This window comes from Rhamphochromis longiceps, linkage group LG1, assembly GCF_057381845.1.
Source record: "Rhamphochromis longiceps isolate RC_006_pf linkage group LG1, R_longiceps_female_GT1.1, whole genome shotgun sequence".
Lineage (NCBI taxonomy): Eukaryota > Metazoa > Chordata > Actinopteri > Cichliformes > Cichlidae > Rhamphochromis > Rhamphochromis longiceps.
Genome location: NC_140557.1, coordinates 18,492,079 through 18,518,493, shown reverse-complemented (window position 1 = coordinate 18,518,493; position 26,415 = coordinate 18,492,079). Strand labels below are relative to the sequence as shown.

Sequence of the window (26,415 nt, the reverse complement as noted above, 5' to 3'; positions counted from 1 at the left end):
CATAACCTCTGACATGTGTCCAGCAGCGACTAACCAGGACAAGTAAAAGTAGCGCGAACTTCTCTGTGAAGCTTTTTATTCTCATCACAACCACGTTTCTTTTAGTGTGTACGACAAAGTGACAAGGGAGGAGAGTCTGACTGTCTGAGAGAGTGAGTGAGAGACCATGGTGGCAGCCTTGACTTGTGCCTCGGCCAAAAACAGCCCACTAACTATTCATCAAAGCCTACTGTTCCCTCCCCTTTCCACGTGAACATCAATTTTACAACATAACTGTCATTTTCATTTTTGTGTCCAGCTTTTCTCTCTGTCCTTTGTCAGCTTGCTCTCCGCATGAATGCACCTGTGTGATGTGCCGTTTTCAGTGCATTCCTGAGAGATGACTAGGGCTGGACTGTGGGTAAAGGTCAGTGCAGTCAGAGGTGGATGTACTGTTGGGGAAAAGGTCGCTTTCCATGGAGACAGAAGGAAAGTGCATCTGCTGGTTTCAGGGCCACTGACAAAGCCTTTGAGAGAGTAGAGAACAACAGAGATGATAGAAGATAGGGTTCGAGCGGTTCGAAGGAAGGAGCAAGGGAGCGGCAGGCTGGCTGCAGACACAATGTTCTTTGGAAATAAGGTCATGAGCCAGCAATGGTGACACCGGTGGCTCAGGGCATAATGGCACGAAGGGCCATATTCACCAGGAAGAAAAATCTATCTCTTTCTGTGTGTGTGTTTCTGTTGGTTTATATCCATATACTGTGTGGCTGTGAGCATTACCAGGCCAGATGAGTTATCTTTCCTGTCCTACAGGCTTATCACTCTACCGTGGCTGGCCCCTTTGCTAATGAAGTCATCTCTATCCCCACAGCATTCTCCACACTGGGAGGAGAATGTAAGGCAAGCAGGTGGAAAAAAGGAGGCATGAATAAAGATTGATGCAGAAACTTGAAAGACAGGCAGGGTGTAATATCGTAACAAGACAAGTGTGAAACAATTGGGAGACGGGTACGTAAGAGAGAAAAATGCAGAGAGAGGAAGAAATAACAGCATTCAGGGAGAGCGAGGGGTGAAGAAAGCAAAGGAGAGAAAGCAAGTGAGCACTGCACTGCGTGTCATTGGCCCCCTGGCATGAACAATCCATCTCAAATTGATCTTCCAGTTCGGCCCAGCAGGGCATTCTGAATCAATCTCAAATTGATCTCTGTGCCAGAGGTCGGGAAAACTAGCAGTGGAGCTTATCAGAAATATAGTGGTGCTGGGAGGATCTGACAGGGAAACTTATCACGCTGCACAACAGGAAATGGGCTCTGAGCCCCCGGGGCAGCGAGAGGACGAGTCGGCTCCCTATACACACGCAAACCACAAGCACAATCACGCACAGATTCAATGTCTCTGCATGTACCCAACACACCCATACACTGACACATGCTCCCCAATGTTCAGCACAGTACAGAAAGGGTATACTGTGCATTCACACGGGCTTATATACCATCACACTCACACAAGCTCTCACACACGTGCGATCCAGGTGTCAGCACACACACCTACAGGCTGCCTCACAAAATACAAAGTTTGTCAGCGCACACTGCGTCAATATATTTTAACCTAGACATGTGAGATTTGAGACCTGGAGCTCTTAATGACTTATAACACATTTAATGTGTCCTCAGCAAGGCTGTGTGAATGGCCCGAGGAAGGACGATCAATACTGGATTGCATTTAGACGGTCAGTCAGCTTAGGGGAGCAAGCTGCCTCTCCAGGCTTGGTAAAAAAGTAAAACGATATAAACAATTGTTCAAAGGTGACTTTCGTCAATATCACTGGGAACACTTAGAAAATCCAGTCCAGGAGCACAGGAGCATGTCCAGCTTCTTAAGAGCACAGAATAATGTTTTTATACTCAACTGCGCGTGTCCAGTGACCAATATCCACATGTCAACATCAATATTAAAACCATTTGCCTAGTGTTTTGTAGGTCCCGCTCATTAACCCTCATGTGGGCTTCTGCACATCCTACAGATATTCCTTCATTTCGGGCCTTGGGTCAGTGCTTGGGCTCTTGGTAGTATCGACCCATTCCTGAGCAGTTTCATGTGGTGGGGCAGGGTGTGGGAGGCTGCTGCTGTCAGAGTGTGGTGTACCGACTGGGTGGGGATCCTTTATCTATAAAGATTGCTAGTTAGGTGGTACATGCCAGGCTACCATCGACATAAACAACAGAATCCAAGATTACCAAGCAGAATATTACGTTGTAATGAGAACATAAGTGTCAGTAGTTTTAATGTTGTGACTGATCAGTGTACATTTCACAGCCCTTGTATTGCTGCGTCTCACTTCCTATTACTTCTTGGATCGCAGGACTGTAGCTACCAGGGACCAGAAGACACAGAAAACTTACTCAAGGTTTATTCTGATGAGAGCTGCAGAATGGCACACAGATAGGGAAAGGTGAGCAATACAAACAATGAGTGGCTCAGGGAGTACAGTGGAAAGGGTGATGATGGGAGGGGTGTGTTTGAGCATGTCAGCGTTTGGGAGGCAGGAGCCCCTTTTCTGTCGCCTGGACCTGAAAAGCTCACTGTCAGCACAGAGAGGTAATGGGGGTTAGCGGGGTGAACAGAGGAGGTGAATAGTGAGTGTGTGTGAGTATATAAACAAGTGTGAGTTTTTACAAAGAGCACTTCGGTATTTTAGTAACCCCACTGACCCCCATGATTGCAGATGAACAACAATGGAAATGTACGTAATGCATACGAAACTGTTTGTCAGTTTGTTGCAGGATTTTGCACAAAATAATTTATTTTCAGTCTGTAAAATGCCGTAAGAGGTGGAAACCGAAAAGCCAGCTTAATCGCATCTTTAAGTGGACATCTTGTTGCTTCCTGTCCTTTGCCAAAATTCCCAAATAACATCCTTTTTTCATGAGAACCAAAAACAGACAAAACCTTTTTTTTGACCTTGGGGTCCCATGAGGAACAAATTCATGCACATGCACACACTTCAAAGTTTCCTCCTTTCAACTTTACACTCCATTTATTCTTGCAATCTCACCTGCAGATGAAAGTCCCTCAAATGTCAGTCTCGTACACCTTCCCCCACATCGATGTTTCCATCAAAAGAGTTTAAAAGGGTCATTCGTCAACTAAATACATTCCTTTATTCATAACACGCACCTAACATCATGGTTATCTGTAGACAGATGAAACACTAAAACTCAAAAGTACCACACTGTGTGCCATGTATGTATTAAGTACAACAGTACAGACAAGTTTCTACATGCGTTTTTGTTCATCTCAGATTCACCATAAGCTCCAGGTGCAAGATTCAAAAGACTAGATCATAGACTGTATATAAGAAATGGGCATAGTTATCATGATTTCACTTTGTGGTTTATTGATTTGGACTTCTGAAGCCTTTTTGTTATGGGGTGGGGGGTGGGGGGGGATTAGTTACAGAAATGAAAAATGTTTTTTAAAAATAGCCATTTGATGAACTCTAGTTTCTTCTTTGGGATTTTTGAGACCAGTGGGCTACCACACGTTTCTGAACAGACTTCACATGAATTTTCACCTTTAAAATTTACCTTGTGTTTTGTTTGAGTACATTAAAATTTATTGGAATACCCTGTTTAAAAATTCTTGACTGTGCATATGTTAATTTGCATCATAATAACAATATGCTATTAAAATTACTTGATGACTGCACAGTGCAGAAAATAAATTGGAAGGCAAATCCATTTCTTCCATAAGTCAGTCCTGTTCATTATTTTGCAACATTTTCTGCAATGACTCACTGCAAAAACAGATATTAAAGGGAAAGCTAACATGAAAGAAAATGCTATAGAAAATCTCTTATGTCACATAAATTTATTTCCCTTATTTTTTTAAATGTATGTGTAATTGTTTTTCACAAATGCAAAGCCACATAAATCACACAGCATGCAGTAATCATTAGTTGTGCATTAGTTAAAAACTTTCGACAGCGTCTGTTTGACCATTTAGTTCTGCTGCATTACTCTTAGATTTCCTTAAAATTCTGCTAACGACTCGGTTTCCACAGCACCATACTGCGTACTTTGTCTCTGAGCTGTGCAAACACAATGTCTTGAAGTATTACACTTGTCTCCCTCCTTTTAGACACATGTGCCACTTGATTCATCTGCCGCTTTTAGTTTTTGTGTTAGCAAAAGTCAGACAGATACAGGGAGGTTGTTGACAGAGCACTGCTCATGTTAGCTGAGGTTAAAATTTTGTCCAGTGAGGTTCTTGGACTGCAGTCTGAAGTTGACTCAGCAAATGTCAGTCCTGTCGATCACAGTTAAAACTGCAGACGGCTCTCGTGAGGGGCTTTCTGAATGGCAGCTTATCGTTTGCCCTAGATATCCTCTAAATGTTCATGTCCTCTCTTGCTAGGTGATGTGGAAGATGACTGCGTTTTCTCCATGGCTAAATGTGAAAAGTCTGACTAGACACAGCTGCTCACACACGCTGAAAGCCGTTGTATTTTTGTTGCATTTTTATGACAGCGCCTTGTCTTTATTGCTTTTCTTTTGATAGACAGCAAAGATGTTAATTTTAGCTCGGTGTAACCATGCTGCTTTGCCCTTTATGCAGTTGAGCCAAACTGACTTTTAGCTTTTAATTCTTCAGTAATATCAGGACAGCAGCATAGTTCAGAACATGGAAACGATGCAGGGGCTTGACAGAGTTGAAAGGGCTGGAAGGATTAATTACTCCAGGCAGCTTTGGTTAACCTTTTAAGTTAGCACTTTAAGTCAGTTCTGATGGGGGACCTTGTTAGTGGAAGTGTCTTGATATTTCTGTTCCTTTCACCCCTGTGGGTAATGGCTGGATTGGAGGGGTGCCGTGCATGTCACTTGTCACCTTCCCGTGTAATGCTGCTAATTAGCACTAAATAGCCTGATCTCTGAAATTTCCAATTACTGCTCCCAGTGAGACCCTGAGCTTTTGATAAATAACACCATACTAAAGCAGTTGGCCCTCCTGGAGAGAAGCCACACATATAAGTCTTCAAAGAGGTACATGCACCACATTACTTCCAGTCAGATGACATGTTAACAAGGACCTGTCCCCATTTCCTTCACACTCCTTTATGAGCCATTATCCAAAAGCTCCTTTCAGAGTTATTTTTTGTTGTTGTTGTTGTTTTTTTAAAGAAGAAGCTTCATTCTCTTATTTTATTGTATGTCGAGCTGTGTGCAGATGGTCTTAAGTCATGCAGAAGAATTGGACTTATCCCTCTCCCAACACCCTGCCTCCAATAGGATCAGGCCACGCTGTCGACACTGCTGAGGAGAGACTGTTTCTAGCTCTCATACACGTGGAACTAAAGCCACATTTATCTGCATATGCACATATTTATGAAGTGCATACATACCTACACCCACATAAGGTGCATACGCGCTCGCGCTACAGCCACTGTAGAATTCACCCAGTCACAGGGTACGCTGCATGTCTTCTCCTCATTTAAAAAAATGAAGCTTTTGTCTCTGATCTTTTGTTCTTCAACTTGTTTTGTATTTCTGTGTCAAACAGAGGCCAGCCAAATCTAGCACCTGATCAGAGTGAATATGAATATGAAGTGTTTTGTCTGGAAGAACAAAACATGTACAGTATTATTTATTCATGTGCTGTCCTACTACTGAATGCTAAATGAGCAATTAGTATAAAAGCTGTTTGGGCATCTAATCACAATAAACACCTGCACTGTAAAACCATCTGATTTAAAAGGCAGATTATGTTTTTTGTTTTTTGTTTCGGCGTATTCACAGGCCTGCTAGTTCTCTTGCTCCAGTCTACTGTATCCGCTCTATAGTGTTTTATAGCTTTCAGACATTTTAATTTCAGTGTCTTCAACTGTGCGATCAAAGCCTATCTGCAGTTGTGTATGTATATATGCATTTTCCTTTGTGGGAAAACACAAAATGTAAGAATCTGATTGTCAGCTTTCCGTCGCTGTTCACTGGTAATATGTCTAAAGTCCCAAAATGGATGAGAATAACTTCCAGCTCATATTCTGTAGCTGGATGACCGATCAAACAATAACCATACCAGGCCCTACCCCTGCCGTGGCTGATCCTATAAGCCCAGCCAGGAATGTCCACACCCTGACAGCTGTGGGAGAATCTGACTCATTCTGCCCAATGTCCGCATCCTCCTGTCTTTAACAAATGCTCCACTCACCCTTTCTCACTGTCTCTGTATCCTTCATTCTATCCACTCTGGTTTAAGTGCTCTGGAACGGTGGCATTGCTCCGTTCTGTGATGTGAGTGTTAATTTACCGCTGATGATCACTCTTATAAGAGGACATAAGAGATTACTTCTGATGGACATTTGGGCTGGAAGACCAAATAGGGAAAGCGCCTTTCTCCTGTACGACACTCTTCATTGAGTCTCCTCTTCAGTGATGCGTGCCAGTCGTCTATATGAACTGCCTGTTATGCTCCACCTCTGCTCCTGCCTTATTGATACAGCATCACTCCCCAGCTCCTATCTATTAATTTACTACTCTTCTGCACCTCCTTTTGATGGTGATACTGCCAATCAAACCTAAGGAACTGCTAATCATACAGGGCTATTAAAAAGAAGGGCAAGAAGGATGAGTGCAATCTGACACATAACCCTTGCCTGTTTACCTGTACTTCTAAGACCGAATGAAATACACTCAGGCCATAATTTAACCTTGATGCATGCAATTAATCAGTCAATCAGTCAATCAATCAAGGCTTTATTCGCCACGTGCAGGTTGCCGTGCAGTGAAATAGGACCCCCCTGACCTTACACACACACAACACAGACATCACATGGGGATACAGGTCAGAGATCGATAGTGTTACAGAAAAAAACCCACTGAAATATACACTACAATGGGAAAGTACAAGAGGAAAAAAGAGACCTCTACTCATGCTGCGCTCCTGGGAGGACAGCATGAGAACAGGAAACAAAAAAACTCTTCTACTCAAAAAAGCACATAAATGTCCACAGCACAACATTATGGAACACGTGACAAGCCACAGGGTCGGGTGGGGGTGAGGAATAATCCGAAGCAAACACAGCAGCCATCCTGCTCAGCACTACCATTCCAGCGCGGGCTCAGACCCGCCGTGTTCCCAGAAGGGAACAAGCATCAAAGGCGTTTGGAAAGGGAGGGGGGATGAGTGTGCGCATATCAGTGTATATGTATGTGTGTGCGTGTCCAGAGTTCAGCTGAGACAGTGTCCTTCGCCCTGCTAGGCTAAGTAAAAAGTCTTCCAGCCAACCCAGGTGGTGTGATGTTGTCATTCTTTTGCTCAAAGAGCCGATTCTGAGAACTCACGACCACAGTGAGCCTCCCCAAGATGTAATCCAATTTGCGCTCAGAGATGTTATTCCAAGCGAGCCCTTCCAAGATGTAATCCAGTCTGCACTCAGAGATCTTATTCTGAGTATTCACGGCAGCCGTAAGCTTCTCCAAGATCTTATCCGTGCTGCACTCAATGAGCCCATTTTGAGAAACTCACGCCTCTTCCCATCGTTTCAATCCCAGCGGGCAGCCTTGTGGGGGTCTGAACAGCCAGTTCCGCTTTCTTAATTCTTCGATAAGTCAGGGCCAAGCCAGCTCCGATCAGCAAGAACCCTGTTATCATGGTTCCGAATAGGTAGATATCTTCAGCACTCAAGCTCACCCAAGCCCAAACTTCTCGTTGAGAAAGGGGTGTCAATTGCATTTAGGGACCAGTTGATCAAATCCATAATTCCTCTTTTAGGTTTTAGAGAACAGACTGTGAGAGAGTGTTCCAGGGTAAAAGTAATTTAAAAAAAACACGAGACTAGACAAGGACATAAGAGGCTAAGCAGGGAAGCTAAGGGAGAGGAGGAGAGGAGAAAAGAGCAAGAGCAGAAAGCCTGAAAAAAATTTATGAGCTCAATGAGTTACCATTGGGTTGTAGCTGTATAAAACCATCCTGGAGTATGGGCAGTATATTCAAGTAATGCAGACCAGTGGGCCAAGCAGTAAGGGATGTCCATAAGTAGATTGCACAGTGATGTGCTATTGATTAGCTACTGTCGAATGCATGTCATTGATTGAACCAGCAAGGTGTGTGATTGCTGCATGTTGAAATAGGTTCTCTGGAAATGTATGCTTAGTAAAACGTTAGAATACAAAACAAAAACTAGTATTTAATGGCTGTGTGAGACCATCAGGTAGCAAGGCATTAATTCTAGTCTCAAGCACATTTAAGAAATATGTGCTTACAAAGGTGATAGATGAGGAAAATTGAAAAACTGTCCTGCAGTCTGACAACGCAAAATTCCAAATAATTTTTAAATTATATTCCCCAGGCTAACAAGGAGAGGAACCATGCAGTTGTACTTTAGTTAATGCTGACGCTATATGCAGGTTTTGTAACTGCCTTGTCTATTTCATCAAGACACTGCCAAACTACTTTCAGCAAATGTGACAACAACTTTGCTCAGTAATAAAAAGAGCTTGAGTGCTATTTTATAGAGATGCACCAATGGCAATTTTCTTAGCAGTTATTCATTTTTTTCCCAAGTGCAAAAGCCACAACACTGATAACAGTTTGAAGCATAATTAACTGTGCATGCTGCATCTATCAAATAGGCACATATTTGTAGTTTATGCAGAACAGTTGGCAATGATTGTCATCTCTGCACAGGCTTAAACTGACCACATTATATAAATCCATCAGAAATCAAATAAAATTGCTCTATAGTTCGTGTATATATACAGTATAAGTAGATGTGGCTCTGTATGTTGAAAGCAAGCCATTATATTGAAGTATCTTAGATGCATTTTACAAACTAAAAAGGACTTAGAGAAATAAATTAAAAATGTGAGTGGAATGGAGAGAATACAAGTGACAGTGATTAAATGAAAGCGAAAGAGGGAGTACATTAGCTCAGAGTCCATCCTTAGAGAGTGCCTGATAGGGTGAACAAGCTGCCAGCACTCCCTTCATCTTCCCCTCCTCCCCCGTCAAAGCTTCTCTGCTCTTATCTTCATCACGCTCACCCTTAATATATCATGGTTTCTCTTTCTTTTCTTTCTCTCTTTGTGTCTCCTCTCATTGTCAGTCCATGAGCATGATTGTAGTGCCCCCCCCCCCCCCCCCCCCCCCTTTTTTTTTTTTTGTGGCAGGGCATAATGAAAACTCCTATGTGATAGTTTTTACACAGAGTAATCTCATTTCTTCCTCACTGCTTGCTGTTTCCAGTCTCCCTGAGTTGGTGTGGGCTGTGCAATGTGTTCCCTCTTGATTATTCAGCTGTGTTTTGTTTTCCATATTTTTCACTGTAACTGAGTAGGGGGGCATGGTGACTACTGAACTAGCAATTCTTATTATGCAAAATGTCAACAAGACAAATAAATAAGACTTAGTTTTTCCATATTCTACATGTTTTGTAATTGTAATGTTAACTGGACTCCTGTACTAACAAAAAATTGCAATTACACTGAAAAAAAGTATTCTTAAGAATTGTTATTTACATTAACGTGAGCTTGTCTGGGATGTTTACCACCCTACAGTTTAGCAGTCTGTCCTCGGGTTCCTTGAGCTACGTTTTTGTCATGTTTCACTGCGCTACACATTGACATACCCAGTGTACAATAATAACCTAGCTGACCTTTGCCTTTCCATCAGAAATGATATGGAGCTCTGGGAGTCAGTGCTGAGCCATTAGGGGGAAACGACACCTACAAGCATCAGAGACAGGCTCATAAAAAGATTCTTGTCTTCCATCCATTTAAATCCTCACTTGAAAGAAGTTTTTTCATCATTATTTAAACTTTTCGACACACCAGAATTAGAGGTTTCCTTTCTTTTCCTAAATTGATTCCAGTTTTCTTTCTAACTATAACTGAACACATGCAAGGAAAGACAAAATATTGTTTTCATGGCAAAATGAACAATTATACTTGACAGTTTCTTTCAAACTGCAGTAAGTTGCTTGATCTTTCACTGAAACAAGTAAAAATAAAGAGGTAGAAATAATTAACTGAAACTGAGTTGCTGTACACCCACCTTTACCTGACATATTTTACTATACCAAACAAAAGATGATGCAGTAGATTTATATAACAAAACAAAAGTTATGTACATAATTTTCTAGTATAATTTAATAACTTCACCAGATAACAGGACATTGACCTTTGCTCATACTGAGGCTCTTACGATGGCTACTGGCTTATGGCTGATTCTGAGCTCAGGATGGTATTACATTTAATTAGATTTAGCCAACTTGTGGCTTCTTTCACTGCCCATGTTCAGCTGGGTAATGATTTAAGTGTGATAAAGGTTTGTTGCTATGGACATTTTTGTGGTGCTCCTCCTGTGGTTTGCTTTGGAGAACTTTGTGTCGTCATTGACAGTGAAGAGCTTCCATGCTAACAACATGTTAGTGTGTCAGTATGAGTGTGACTGTTTGCCTGTGCCACTGTGTGCGTGGTGTGCATGCATAAAATGGACTTGCTTCTAGTCAGACATGCACGAGGCTGATTGACCCATCTAAGGTCAAAATGTTGGAATCAACCAATTCCAGTCCCTGGCTGGTCAGTCTGTGCATCTCTAATCAGGATGTCTTATTTCTCCATCACATACTAATAAAGATTACAAGTAAGAAGTTTGTAAATGGAAAAGACAGGATGGTTTGAGTATTTCAAAAACGAATGATCTTGAATAACCAGACTGGTCCAGAATAAATGGCCAGAGTTACTCTGATAATGATTTCTACAGGGAGAAAAGCGTACGATGAAGTCAATACTAACTATTTTAGCAGATGGGCCAGAACAACAGAGGACCACCTGGGATGATGCTTCTGTCCACTAAGAACAGAAAACTGAGGCTTTAGTAACAACGGTGCATCAAAACTTGATAAATGTTGTCTGATTTAATGAGTCTTCATGACTTTAAAAGCTTTGATTCATCCACTCTTGTATCAACAACTCGCACTAATGGTGGTCATGTAATTGTGTTGGGGGTGTTTGAGCCCTTTAGTACCAGCTGAGCATCATTTAAATCCCACAGTCTACCTGAGTATTGTTGCTGAACATGTCCAGCCCTTTATGATTGCAAATTGCTAATCAGCAGAACGTGGCACCGTGTCTCAAAGCTCATTTTGTCTTGTTTCTTGAGCACGAGAATGCATTCACTGTAGTAAAATGGCCTCCACAGTCACCAGATCAGGAGCTTTGCACCATTAAAGTGTTATCCACAAATCTGCAGCAACTAAATGATGTCAATATGAGAGATGTCTCCTAAATCTGCGTCATGGAAAATTAAGGAGGTTCTGATGGGGAATCCAGTGCAGTCATTAATTAATTAGTATACATGCAAGTAAGTACAAAGGCGTTTTTAGGGGGGGGGAAACATTAAACTGTATTAAATAAACAAAATGGAAAACACATTAGTTTGAAGCAAAATGAAACTTAAGCATTCAAATATGCATTTTTTATTCATTCTAAACATATAGACATGTTTTAACACCTAGATCGTGATCAAAACTGTTAATATGAAGCATAAAATTTCATGTAAAATAGATGTTTGACTTATTTTTAAGGCTTAGACAAAGTTGTTGTAGTTTTTCTTTTCACTGTCACTGTCACTCACCACTGTCAAGAACTGATTGTCAGTAAAATGTAAAAACTGCCTAATTTGGTTCTAAATTAATTGAACTACATAACTAGTAATTAAACACAGTACACACAAACAATATACACAAAAATATACTCACATACAATTTCCATTGAATCTGTTAAGTTGTGATGGTGTTTTGCCTTTGGTGGGAGTTTATGTTGGCGGAAATCCCTGGGATGCTTTGTTTACAGAAACAGATTACAGATGCCTGATCTCCACATTCACACACGCGCGCACACACGTACACGCACGCGTGCAGCCAGGCAGGCTTGTTGAGGCTAAAATGATTTATAGCCAGCCATGTCTAATGGATTGCTTTGGCACTTGAGAAATTATGAAAAAGAATTAATTAGCCTTCAGTGACCCTGCTGTCCATCTGCCTCTCTCTCTCCTGGCAGAGGCGCTTGGCTGATCACTTTGCATGTAATTACAGGTTAAATGGGCTGTGCTTACCTGTCACAGATTCATCTTCGCTAAATCACATAAAAAATACCTAGGTGTATCATTACTGCAGTATGGTGAGATTTTAATGGGCCAAACACTATTACAAGATAAATAAAGAGTTTATTATCCAACATTTATGGGTTAGGTGACAGCTAATCACTCTGTATGACTCGTACTGTTTACGTTGTAAGGTTGTTACTGTCTAATACAAAAGCTAACACCCAACAAAAGGATAATTTTTATTGATCAAAATAAAGTGACCAAGTGGAAATAAAACACTATAAAAGCTTTAATCAACAAAAACAAATTCAAAATCATTTTGAATTAGGCCTTCACTATTTGCAATTTACATGATTTAACAAATAAGAAATACTTGCCATAAAGCCTTGCAAACAGCCAAAGGTAAACCAGAGAATCTCACAGCAAAAGAAACGAACAGAACGTGAACAGCAGCTTAGTTCCCCCTCAGTGGGGATTATGGTGAATAGCTGTTATTTTCTCTCGTCTAGTTGAATTCACTTGGAGAACAGAAAGCCCTGTTCGGGTAAGAAGCTGTGGAGTTGCTGCTTCCCTTTGTCCTCCTCTGTCCTCAGTGAGTCCTTAACTGCTACAAGGATAAAAGGCAAATTCACTAGAATTGCTTTCTTAATTTTATACCTTCAAATGTCAGAGAATTACCTATTACCTAAGAAAATGAACTAAAACAACTTGTAGACCTTGTTCATATCAAATAGGCTAACAGAAGGCCATCTTTAAATTAGATTGAAATTGCGCTTTGCATTTTTGGCAAGTGTATAGCTCAGGCATGATTACATGTTATGAATTATTTTGTGGTTTCCTGTCTCCTGAGCTCAGAAAACCAGCTGGTATGAGACAGAAAAGCGTCCGTGAGAGCGATACTGGAGGAGATGTGATTATGGTTCCCTCCAAAATAAGCCTACACTTCAGATCCACACAAACACACAGTACTAAGGCTGAGACGTTATTATGTTTGTCTTGCTTTGTATGTAATTCTGACTGTGTGGCACTCACTTTAGTCCCCTGATGTTTCTCCTTATACACAAAAACACCTCCTCTTTGAGATTAGCTGCATAACAAGAGAACCACAGCTGCCCGTCAGCGACAGATAGGCAGATGGCAGGGACTTTGGTTTTGGTGACGACTCCTGAAAAAATGAGATATACGAATCGAAGGTATACATAAATGGCACAAGCCAACAACACAAATGAATGAATTAATACAATTTCATACCCCATCTTCATATGCACCACGTTTTCTTGCACCCATTTCAATAAATTTCAATATTCTTATATTAACAATGGACCACAAAACTCCTGCTACATAAGAGAAACCCATCTTGATGTCAAACCCATGCGGAAGTATAAATCAGCTAAGCTCTAAAGAACTTTTTACACTTGGTTTATTCTCTCTCAGCTCATTGTTTTGGGTTTCTGGCTAGCAGCATCACAGCCTTGGTTTTCATACAGTGTAGGTTCTGGCTGCAACAGCATGTTATTTCTAGCAAAAGGGCTCTGATCTACCGCACACACTGTAGTCATCACAGTGGAGTAATTAGTCATTAGTAATTAGTTAGTCATATTCAGATGCATGTGTTGTAGATTTATATTGCATAACCAACAGCAGGATGCAAGACACAGGTGTAGAACATAAGGTGAGCTTTTTATGCTGATTAGTTTAGAGAATTTGAAAGTCCAAGATCCAAAGAACACAACGTATGAAACGTTGGGAATTCTGGTTTTACAGATATAAGGAATACACAATTACACAGACGACACAACAAAGAACAAGGGAAGACTGAAACAATGTATACAACAGATAATGAGGATGGAGAAAAGAGGTGGAAACCCACACACAGCTCAATCAAGCAATCAAGAAAACAATCAAGACGACAAGCAGGAGAAACAAAATTAGACAAGATACAGAAGATCAAACTACTACCAAAATAAAACGGGAAGTAAATGAGTCAGATAAGCAGGAAAACAAGATTAACTTGACTCGGAAGACAGAAGAAGGCAGGAGAACATTCAAAGAGATAAGACAAACACAGAGACAAGACTAAAGGAACAGATTGGAAACACAAAATGGAACTAACTAAATACAAACTTCAAAGTTACCTCTAACTAAAAACAGGAGTTTAAAAAAAATAAAATATAAATGGAGATCATTATGAATCCATACAACTCATGAAAAATAACACTTGAAAACTGTATGAATAGAACGGTAAATATTAAAGAGAAACATAACTCACAGAAATCCAATGCAAGGACAACTTAAAATGCAAGTCTTACATAATTGGTTAAATATATAGGAGTTATTTTTTGTTTCAAAAGAAACAAAGAATAGAAATCAAACACAAATCTCATCTCCAAACAAAAATGGATCGTGAAGTCAAAAATTAAAAAATCTACGACCATGACATTAGTTGCTAAGAGACTATATTTATAGATGTGATATTGGGAATAAATCTTGCAGAGCAAAATAAAATAAAATAAATTAGTTAATAATACTAATAATATTCTTGTAGGGCATTTACCTTCCAACTTTTGTCATTTGGCACTAAATGAATTGAATTGAATTGATTTGAATTGAATCGAACCATAAGGCTGACTAAGAGACAAATAGAGAGACTGGGGTCATTTTAAACAGAGAGAAAACATGACAAATAAATAAACAAATGACAGACAGACATAGCAGAGTGAGTCAGCGAGAGACACAATGAGACAGAGGGAGGATGAGCAACATGGAGGGATTATTAGTGACTCTGTGAAGGGATTAGGGAGGAATGCTGAGGTCTGACACACTAGAATGTGAAATTGCAGTGGCTTAGTGTCACTTCCCCCCTCCACTTCCTCTGCTCTTTTCCGCAGGTACGGACCATTCACTCCAGTCACTCCATTCCTCACCAAGCTTACACATAGAGGTGTTCAGTGGGTGGTACAGTTGGAGCACGATCCAATTTCTATGGATTATCCACCTTGGATGATGCAGCAGAGCAAATTAGATGTTTTTTTTCTGGCTGGCTGGAGATCATGAACATTGTATTCTTTCCAGATGAAGTGTTTGTACTGTATACAGTGGGGCAAAAAAGTATTTAGTCAGCCACCGACTGTGCAAGTTCCCCCACCTAAAATGATGACAGAGGTCAGTAATTTGCACCAGAGGTACACTTCAACTGTGAGAGACAGAATGTGAAAGAAAAATCCATGAATCCACATGGTAGGATTTGTAAAGAATTTATTCGTAAATCAGGGTGGAAAATAAGTATTTGGTCAATAACAAAAATACAACTCAATACTTTGTAACATAACCTTTGTTGGCAATAACAGAGGTCAAACGTTTACTATAGGTCTTTACCAGGTTTGCACACACAGTAGCTGGTATTTTGGCCCATTCCTCCATGCAGATCTTCTCGAGAGCAGTGATGTTTTGGGGCTGTCGCCGAGCAACACGGACTTTCAACTCCCGCCACAGATTTTCTATGGGGTTGAGGTCTGGAGACTGGCTAGGCCACTCCAGGACTTTCAAATGCTTCTTACGGAGCCACTCCTTTGTTGCCCGGGCGGTGTGTTTTGGATCATTGTCATGTTGGAAGACCCAGCCTCGTTTCATCTTCAAAGTTCTCACTGATGGAAGGAGGTTTTGGCTCAAAATCTCACGATACATGGCCCCATTCATTCTGTCCTTAACACGGATCAGTCCTCCTGTCCCCTTGGCAGAAAAACAGCCCCATAGCATGATGTTTCCACCCCCATGCTTCACAGTAGGTATGGTGTTCTTGGGATGCAACTCAGTATTCTTCTTCCTCCAAACACGACGAGTTGAGTTGATACCAAAAAGTTCTACTTTGGTTTCATCTGACCACATGACATTCTCCCAATCCTCTGCTGTATCATCCATGTGCTCTCTGGCAAACTTCAGACGGGCCTGGACATGCACTGGCTTCAGCAGCGGGACACGTCTGGCACTGCGGGATTTGATTCCCTGCCGTTGTAGTGTGTTACTGATGGTGACCTTTGTTACTTTGGTCCCAGCTCTCTGCAGGTCATTCACCAGGTCCCCCCGTGTGGTTCTGGGATCTTTGCTCACCGTTCTCATGATCATTTTGACCCCACGGGATGAGATCTTGCGTGGAGCCCCAGATCGAGGGAGATTGTCAGTGGTCTTGTATGTCTTCCATTTTCTGATGGTTGCTCCCACAGTTGATTTTTTCACACCAAGCTGCTTGCCTATTGTAGATTCACTCTTCCCAGTCTGGTGCAGGTCTACAATACTTTTCCTGGTGTCCTTCGAAAGCTCTTTGGTCTTGGCCATGGCGGAGTTTGGAGTCTGACTGTTTGAGGCTGTGGACAGGTGTCTTTTATACAGATGATGAGTTCAAACAGGTGCCATTCATACAGGTAACGAGTGGGGGACAGAAAAGCTTCTTACAGAAGACGTTACAGGTCTGTGAGAGCCAGAGACTTTCCTTGTTTGAGGTGACCAAATACTTATTTTCCACCCTAATTTACAAATAAATTCTTTACAAATCCTACCATGTGGATTCATGGATTTTTCTTTCACATTCTGTCTCTCACAGTTGAAGTGTACCTCTGGTGCAAATTACTGACCTCTGTCATCATTTTAAGTGGGGGAACTTGCACAATCGGTGGCTGACTAAATACTTTTTTGCCCCACTGTAACTCTGTTAAGACTTACATTTACAGACTGACACACCAACCAAGCATGCTGTCAGTTATGTGAAAAATGTGATAGCTTTGGTAAAAGCCCATCATGTAGTTTTGACAAATTCTTGACCATTCACCTCATCTCTCCTCTGACTTTTTCTCCACCTCTCCTGCAGATCTGAGTTCGACCTGGAGTATGACAGCTATCATGAGGACTACTATGACAGGTACTGCCAGAAAGCTATGCATGGCAGCCTATACACCTTACTGCTTGTCTGTGTGTCACAGGCGCCTAAAGGCAGAGGCTAAAGTGGATTCGTCATCCTGACAGCCGCTGGTAGTGTCTGCTCCCTGCTGCTGTCTCCCACACAGCTGTCAGTCATTCTGTCTTTGCTTACAGTTTACAGTTTACCCATTTACTACACAACCTACACAACCTCACTAGTTGCACACACACACACACACACACACACACACACACACACACACACACACACACACACACACACACACACACACACATCCAATACTATTTACAGACACTAAAACGGTGGGTTTTGATGTGCATTCTAAATCAAGGGTGATTTATTCTAACATGCAAACATAAACTGCAATGTTTGTACGTTCCAGTATTCTTCAACACAGCCTGAACACTCTAAGTCAAACTTTAGTTTAATTTCTTTAAGTAGTGTTCATGAATAGTTCTCCAGGCTTCTTTGAAGCAGTGGCGGAGCAGGGTGGTGGCTTACTGGGCTTAAGCCCGGGTTGTTTTTTCAGAAGCCCGGGGTCTTTTGAAGTGTAATTTTTTCATAGTTAGATGCCTGGCTGACAACTGTATAAAACAAAAACTACACACAATATTCAAAGCACATAGTGCACACTGTGGGAATTTACGACTGTGCGTAAATCCCCCCTAATATTGGTATGATCCGAGCTCAGGCACTAAGCGACTGAGCGAGGGGGCGGGGGAGAGCTGCTGCCTGCGAGTGCGCGGTTGGAGAAGCGCAGACTGAGGAGAACTGAAGTTTGACCAGGTACCAAAGAAAATCATTCGTACTGTAGAAATAATGTAAATATAACAGTGTATCACGAAAGATTGAGGTCAAACTGATCACTTAACATATATTACGTGAATTATTACGTTGATTATGAATTTGTTCAATATCAATTTGTTTTTAACACAGTGCGTGATTATTCCCCACACTGTTGGCTTGCGCTTTTGACAGCTGTGCGTGTTTGAGTGCATGTGCGTGTATTCCTCTGGGTTTGAGTGAGCGGGAGCTATGCGTGTGTACACGTGCACGCACGTTTGCATCTGTGTTTGTTGTTTGTGTACGTCAATATGTGGGAAAGGGAGAAATGACTGTTTTTGCCCGCTGTCCTCTTGAGCAAACACAACAGTAAAGTGTCTTTCAACACAGATAACAGCTCAGGCTGACAAAGCTGCTTTCCATGTGGGGTCTAATCCATGGAGACAAACACTCTCACACACACTCACACACTTTTCTGTAATCCTCACTCCTCTACTGTCTCTCATTGTCTGAGCTTCTATTCTCTGAGATGACACTTCAAAGCCGGTGTAACAACACATTGTCTATCTGCCCCTGCACACAGCTCTAAAAGACTTTAAACTCCCCTAAGTCTTTGGTTTCAATGTCTCCCCGCACGGACAATGCTCAAAGCCTCTAATCTCACACACTTACGGTGGCCTAATACACTTCATACTTATGTGACATTGTGATGCATATGTGTCTGAGTGTGTATTGTGGATGTGCTAAGAACACAGTCTGTTCAGAAATCACTATATCAAGTAGACGGGCTTCACATAATATCATAGATCAGGAAACAATATAGAAAACTCTTCAGGAAGCCAGGCTGTGTCTGACTGACTGGCTAACGGCTCAATCAGTAAATCTAAATTGCCATCCAAAATCAAAGTCCTTGCAGATGACAGCTTCACTTCCTGTTGTTGGCTCGTTATATACAACAGAGGAACACTTCACTCGCAGGCTTTGCAGAAATATTTTCATTTGTTTTCAGACTGTCTTTTATCCTGAAATATCTAACACGTTATTTTTTTAAGTCACTGACACTATTATAGTAGTGTCATGGTACCAGATCGTTGAGCCAGTGTTCTCTGTTTTGTGACCTTTTGCATCATGTTGAATTCATTTTTTTGATTTTGAGAAGTGAACCTTTTTTCTGGATTTTATTAGGCCGGGTTTTCTTGTTTAGTTCGTGTGACTAGAAATGGTAGCGTTTGGTAATCCCTGTTAATTTTCCTGCTATATTATTAGAGGTCTCTAGTTTAGTTTTAAGTTAATTTAGGGTTATCAGTTTATGTTCCCGCTTCTTTGGTCTGGTATTTCTGTTTTGTTGTTTGGCTTCCCCTCCTGTCAGTCATGTCTCTTGCCCTGTCTCTCCCTCTCATCCGTGTCATATCTCTGTGCTGTCTCCATGTTCTTCTCCCTGTGTTTTCTCCTTTGTCTCCCCCGTCTGTCATGTGTTTCTATGTTTGTTTACCCCCATCTTCGTGTCAAGCCTGTGTGTCCTTGTCTGAATCTTGGTTTGCGTGCTACTTCCTGTTTTATCTTTGACAGTCCCTCGTTTTGCTTCCCCTGTCTCGTTATGCCTGATTTGGAAAAAAAATGAACATAATAACAAAGTGATTGAAATTCTTGCAAATGTATTTTAAAAAGAAACAATTTTACAGCATGTGCGTGTATTCATCATTTGCCATAACACTCAAAAATGAGCTCAGGTACATCCTGTTTTCACTGATGATCTATCAGATTTTTCTACAACTTGATTGGAGTCCACCTGTGGTAAATTCAGTTGACTGGACATGATTTGGAAAGGCACATGTTTGTATGGATAAAGTCCCATAGTTGAGGATTGTATCAAGTCACAGATATGGGGAATGGTACAGTAACATTTCTCCAGCACTGAAGGTCCTGTAATCCGGTAATCTGTAAATGGAAGAAGTTTAAAACACCAGGGCGCTTCCTAGATTTGGTTCCCCGACCAGTATAAGTGATTGTGGAAGGTCCTTTGTGAGGCAGGTGACCAAAAACCTGATGGACACTCTGACAGAGTTTGAACATTGCTCTGTGGAGAGAGGAGAAGAAGGAGAACCATTTCTGTAGCACTCCATCATCAGACCTGTATGGTAGAGTGGCCAATCAGTTTAGGCCCCGGATGACTTGGGGATAGAAGCTCCTCTTGAGTCTCTCTGTCCTTACCCGGATAGTGCGGAACCTTCTGCCGGATTGCAGAAGTTGGAACAGTTTGTTGCCAGGTTGGGATGGGTCCTTCAGTACCTGCGCTGCTCTAGTCCGGCATCTCCTGGTGTAGGTGTCCTGAAGGGGGTGGGGGGGAGCAATCCTGCAGCAGCGTTCTGCTGTACAGATCACTCTCTGAAGAACTATTTGGTCATTAACACAGCTGTTCCCAAACCAGGATGTGATGTTCTGTGTGAGGATGCTCTCCACAGCACCTACATAGAAAGTCCAGAGGATCGCTAGCGAGACCCTGAACTTCCTCAGTTGTCGGAGGTGATACAGGCGCTGCCTAGCCTTTTGGTCTGGACCTGAATGTGGGCAGACCATGTCAGGTCTGAGGAGATGTGGACACCAAGATACTTGAAGGACTGCACCCTCTCCACTGGAGCTCCATTGATGATAGTGGGCTTGTAGTCTCTGTGCTGACTCCTTCTGAAGTCCACCACCAGCTCCTTGGTCTTGCCAACGTTCAGCTGGAGGTGGTTATCCTGGCACCATGATGCCAGATTCTTCACTTCGTCAATGTAGCCCGCCTCATCGTTGTTGGAGATGGCGCCCAACACCACTGTGTCGTCAGCAAACTCCACAATGGTGTTGGAGCCATGGGTGGCTCCGGATCTGTGGTGTCTGGAATGGAGGAGGAGATGATGTTCTTCAAGGCACATGACACATGACAGGCAAATGACAACCCACCTGGTGTTTGCTAAAATGCACCTGAAGGAGCCTCAGACCAGATTGAACTTTTTGGGCTGAATGCTAAGAGTCATGTCTGACCTGCCCAATACCAGTGCTACACCGTGCTACAGTGAAGCATGGTGGTGGCAGCATCATATTATTCTAGGGATGTTTTTTGGCAGCAGGAACTGTGAGGCTAGTCAGGATTAAGGGAAAGATAAATGGAGCCATGTACAGAGAGAACCTTGATGATAACATCCTCCAGAGCGCTATGAACGTTGGACTGGAGCAAAGTTTCAGGTTAGAAAAGGACAACGACTGTGAATTCCTTGACCCAGCCATAGTCCAGCCATAAACCTGACTGAACATCCCTAGGCTGTGCAGGGTGTTCCCTATCCAACCTGAGGGATCTTGAGAAGTTCTGCAAAGAAAAAGGGAAGAAACTGTTCAAAAGTAGGTATGCCATGCTTGTAGCATCATTCTCAAAAAGACTTGAGGCTGTAATTGCTAGCATAGGTGCTTCAATAAAGAATAATAACAATGTCATTGTGTAGAAGTATGGAACAAGTGAAGTAGTATGAATACTTTCTGCATGCACTGTACCATTCAAAACATTAGCTTCCCACACTTTCTACAGGTTTGCCAAGTGATGATTGGTTGGTTTGGATCCTGTAGCTCTGTAGCTTCACCTGGTCACTGGGTCAGTGAGTGTCGAGGCCATTACATTCTTCAGTCACATCATTATTTCTATTTTTGAAACACCCATGCACAAACACACAGTGTCATTTTTTGTAACCACTATAGAGGTTGACAGTGATACACCCCCTGTCACCGGCACTACTAGCCTGCCGGGGAGCTATTGATTGGCCCTGACAGAACCAATTACATTCAGTGACAGATAGAGACATGGAGCTGTCCACAGGGAGGAGGCAACAGTGAGAGTGAGACAGTTTCACTCTCTTGCATTTGATAAATAGAAAATACAAGTCAAAGGAACATAGAATAGACCCCCCCCCATATTTATTTATGACGGCTGGACAACTGCTTTAATTTGCATCTCTTTTCACTTCGTTTGAATATGATTACATTTTTTTGTAGTCTAAGTTTAGGTATGAATGCTGATTTGAATTTGATACTTAAAGAACTTTGAAAACATACAATATACGTTCAGCTGAGCAAGAGAATATTTCAAAATAAAATACAAGCAAACTAGTCCCAGTTTTGAGCATTGCAGTGTGCCCTGCATCAATCTGCCATCTGAGTGAAAGTTAAAGTGGCCTCATGAGCATGAAACGTCATCACCACCTGTTGCCTGAAACGGTGGATCTAAAAGCTGTGTACTCTGTACGGAGGCTGTGAACAGCTCAAATGATCTGCGGAACAATAATCTGCATACAGCTTCTAATTTGAGTCATTTTCACCTATGTGTGACAAAATGCATTGTTTCCAGCCTCTGATTATCATTTCAGACACAAGCACAAAATCACACAGACACAGCTACAGCACAAAAACACAAGTTGCTGCATGAAAACAGTCATTTAACAATATTTTTTGTTAAAAATGTGTCTACCTAATCTACAGGGTGTATGACTACCAGCGTGTGCCAGCTTCCTTTTCTCCCCTACCCCTGGGACCCAGTCTTGCCAAGCGATCCCGTTCCTCCTCCTACTCCTCTGGGCACAGACGCAGCCGAGACAGAACCCACTCCAAAAGCTCCAGAGCCCACTCTACTTGTTCAGCCACAGCCAAGTGTGAGCAATATGAATGGGATGTCACTGAGATTTGATTGTTGTGGAAAAAACGTAACAAACAAATTTGAAAAAAATAAATGGCTTTATTTTACATCTTAAATTAGACAAGTTGGATAATGTAGGTTCCCATTGTTTGCCTAAAATGGTAGTAAAGTTCTATGCATTTAAACTTACATGCTTAATAAATATATTTTATAAAAAAGAACTCATGCATTTTACACTGGCAGTTTTGTAGTTTTGTCTCTCTACACACCATCACAGTGAACTCTAAAATCAACCAATTAATTGAAGTGCAGACTTTCAGCTTTAATTCAAGGGGTTGAAAAAAATCATTGCATTAATTGTTTAGAAATTGCAGAAATTTCTAGTCCTCCATTTTCCCAGAGTTAATTAGACAGTTGACTGACAAGCAGTTTCACGGCCCGTTCCCTCGTTTTTCCATGACAAGCAGATCAAAGATATGGAGTTGTTTCCAAGTATTGAACTTGAATTTGGTAGTTGTTCACAGGGACTCTTAGTATGAGGTCAAAACAGATGTTGATAGAAGTGAACCAAACAGTAGATTCAGAGGCAGAATAAAAGTCTTTATCATCAGTCCAGAAATTCTTTGGGCAGAATAAACCATGATTAACTTGTACCGGAATGATGGGAATAGAAAAGTACAGAGGAGAAAGGGAACATTTCATGATCTGAAGCATACTGCATGTATGTCCAATATGACTTTACGGCATGGCATACAGCATGTATGGCTGTGGAACCGGATCACTATTGTTTTTTGATGATGTGACTGCTGATAGAAGGAGGAAATGCAGCATTTGATGATGTCTGCATCTCAATCACATCTTAATTCATTTAAAATTTACTGTGGTGATGTACAGGGACAAAATTACATGTATATATGCATCTAAATATTTATGGACCTAACTGTATATTGCTCCAGTGTCCTCAAAGAGGTCTCACACTAGCTGAAGTACATTCAGAATTCTTTCCAAAGGTGTTTCCAGGTCGTGTAATTTCCTAATGCCGCTTACATTTTCTCGCTCTCTCTGTCCTTGCAGTGGGGATGGAGGAGTTGCAGGTGATTAAAAAGGAGCTGACTCTGATAAAGACACAGATCGATGGGCTGCTTGACAGTCTTGACAGGATGGACACACAGAGGAATGACCACAAAGGTGAGACACTCATTCAGAAAGACAGTGGAGTCGGGTGGCTGTAAGATCGAATGATAGATAATCCATTTGCACATCAGAATCATTTTAAGGAGGACTCCGGCAATATGCCACGTTCAGATTCCTGCTTGATTAGCTCCTCCAGTCACAACCCCAATCAAAACGATTCAGGATCTGTACTGCAGGGAAACTGGGGGATGGGAATGCACTGCATGGATGGAGCCACTCTTATTTTACCTGACAAATCAATTATTTTCCCCCAGTCAGGATCTTTTAAAAAGTTGAATCCAGGCTGTCGGGGGAGAGGTGTATAGATTTATGATTGGGATCAAATTATGGAACATGCTGAACAAACAGCGTGGTTGAAGTAACTGACTGATGAGACTTCTGCAAACGCAAATAATCAAGTACTGTGAACGGCAGCCGATCGCTACACACAGAAGGAAGTGCTGTTGCTGCCCTCATGTGGACATCTCCAGGTCACTGCAGCTGGCTACGAAAAAACGTCTCAGGGAATAAAGGACAAAGCTCTATTGTCCTCCTTAAGGAAATTATTTTAGCCTCTGCCTTAATTAAACCGACCATAACTGAAACACTGAGTTTACACCACTCCCTCTCACTTGATGCAGTTCAACCTCCTCTGAGCTCCCAACCCCTCAGTCACTGCTACACTTAAATGTTGTTGAGTGAAGACAGTACTTTAACCTTGAAACCATTATCACAACATTCGACTAAAAAAACAGTCCTGGACAACCTTCATTTTACTATCTGTGGATTTGCACCTGCAAAAGTCTGTGTTAAAACTCTCCTGTCTACTTTGATTGACCTTGGCTGATAGATAGCTCTCATCTTTATATTAATTTATCTCCAGCTTTGCTTCATTCCCCTGTCCCTCACTGTCTAGCCTTGCCGTCTCTCATCTCCCTCTCGCTATCATCACATCTGTCCTTCATCTTGTCACTCCCACTCATTTTTCTACCTGTCATCTAGTATAAAATCAGAGAACACGAATTTTCTTCAATACGCTGTACGAACAGCAATTAATCTCAAATAAAACTGCAAATGTCGTGTGTACATATGTTTATTCTTTTTCTTTTTTTTTTTCAGGGTCTCCACTGAGAGAGGATAGTCCAGTTGGCTCACCATATGCTGCATCACCCAGCAGCCCAGAGCACTCCCTTTCCTCCCTCTCGCCTCCTAGTTCCCGCCATCGAATTCACAAGGAGAGCCCTGACCTGAGAGAGCCTGACGATGACCACCACACGGTAAATGATGTTTATGAAGCATATGCTAGTTTAAGGGGATACAGATGCTATGACCAAAAAAAGTTTAATATTTTGCCTGGAACATTATTTGGGTCTCTGTTAGGGCTACATTTTGTGAATATGGATGGGGAGTAATGTTGTATAATTGTTTTTTTTTTTTTAGAAAACATTGTTTTTACTTGAAAGTCATACAGGCAAGAAGCCCACATATTTCAGTCTTATGAGTGGCTTGGACATTAAGCAAGACTTTGCTTCTTGAAATCAGCGTATACTGGCATAACAAAATTTTCCTGAGTCATTCTGAGCTGGCAGTTAATGAAACGCCTTCTTTGTTTCCCTCCCACTGTCTGTCTGCCTGTTTGTCTGTCACAGATGAGCAACCACAGCTCTGACCCTGAGGAGGAAATATGAAGGAGGAATGTGAGAAAACGTAAAAGACATGGATAAGGTGCCAAACATGGAGGAAGAGAACCTGAGCCATCAGGCTAACACCCACATCAGAAGCTCAACATAGGATGTACATATCAAATAACATAATGCATTTAATTGAATCACAGCAACTCGTTTAACGTGACCATGATCCAGATACAGATCAATTTTGAGAAGCAAGTACACATACATCCAACTGACCAGAACTTGACAGGCTTACCTAAGAGAGTGACAGATAGACCGTGACCTTGCTGTAACAAATAAACAAAACAGAACGATGACTTTATAAATTTTACACGTCTACCTGAAATGAACCAGTTCTACTGTATGAGTGAGTTTGCACCAACAGCAACACTCCAGCATGAATCTCAATGTTTCAGCAAAATAGATATGAATCATTAAATCATAATGACACAAACCTGCCAGTTTATTTTGCTCACGTCACAGGCGGTATAAAAGATGGACGTAGCTACCGTGATGTCTCACACTGGTTTCTGAAGTCCTGTTTTGAAGCCTGGAGATGAGCATTTGGCAAACTGGAGAGTGACGTCTCACTTGCTAATGAGCGTGCGATTTCGTACCACAGATAAGCCTCTATTTTGAAACACAGTATTACCCAGGTTTATAAAACAAACAAATTTCTTTTTTTTAATTCAGTGTGACCAAAAATGAGTGACAGAACCCATAAACTGAGCAGGAATGTGTTTACAGGGGTCAAGTCAGAAAGTCATTTTCCCATGGACTTCTAAAGGACCTGAAGTCTTTGTGCAACCACACTGGTGTCTATCAGATAGTATGCAGGTTTTCAAGCACGTCCTCATTAGTTTAATTTTTCAGTTCAGATTGTACTTTTTTACCATGCATGGGTCACTCTGGGTTTTTATTTCTTTGTTTTTACGAAAACAGATGACATAGAGTAATGTCAGACTTTACACACATTAATCATTTATAGATACTGTTAATATGAGTGTTTCTACAGCTGGTTCATCATTTTTTTGGGTTTTTTTCCTTTCCGCTGGAAACAGCAAAATCATTCAGTGTTACAAAATGTCTAAAGGCCTTAAGGACCTTGA

General features: G+C 41.6%; 1 protein-coding gene across 2 annotated transcripts in view; it reads left to right on the top strand.

Moving 5' to 3' along the window:
- The window catches only part of LOC146678571 (uncharacterized), a 38,580-nt gene extending 12,569 nt beyond the window's left edge, over nucleotides 1-26,011 (top strand). Inside the window, exons 3-7 of one of the 2 annotated variants that reach the window (XM_085401066.1) lie at nucleotides 16,949-16,999; nucleotides 22,310-22,479; nucleotides 23,538-23,651; nucleotides 24,756-24,913; nucleotides 25,286-26,011. In XM_085401066.1, coding sequence (XP_085257192.1) covers nucleotides 16,949-16,999; nucleotides 22,310-22,479; nucleotides 23,538-23,651; nucleotides 24,756-24,913; nucleotides 25,286-25,324 — 532 coding nt within the window. In that variant the 3' untranslated portion in view covers nucleotides 25,325-26,011. The remainder of the gene's footprint in view (nucleotides 1-16,948; nucleotides 17,000-22,309; nucleotides 22,480-23,537; nucleotides 23,652-24,755; nucleotides 24,914-25,285) is intronic. The other variant, XM_085401073.1, reaches the window with a different exon arrangement.
- Nucleotides 26,012-26,415: the final 404 nt, after the last annotated feature.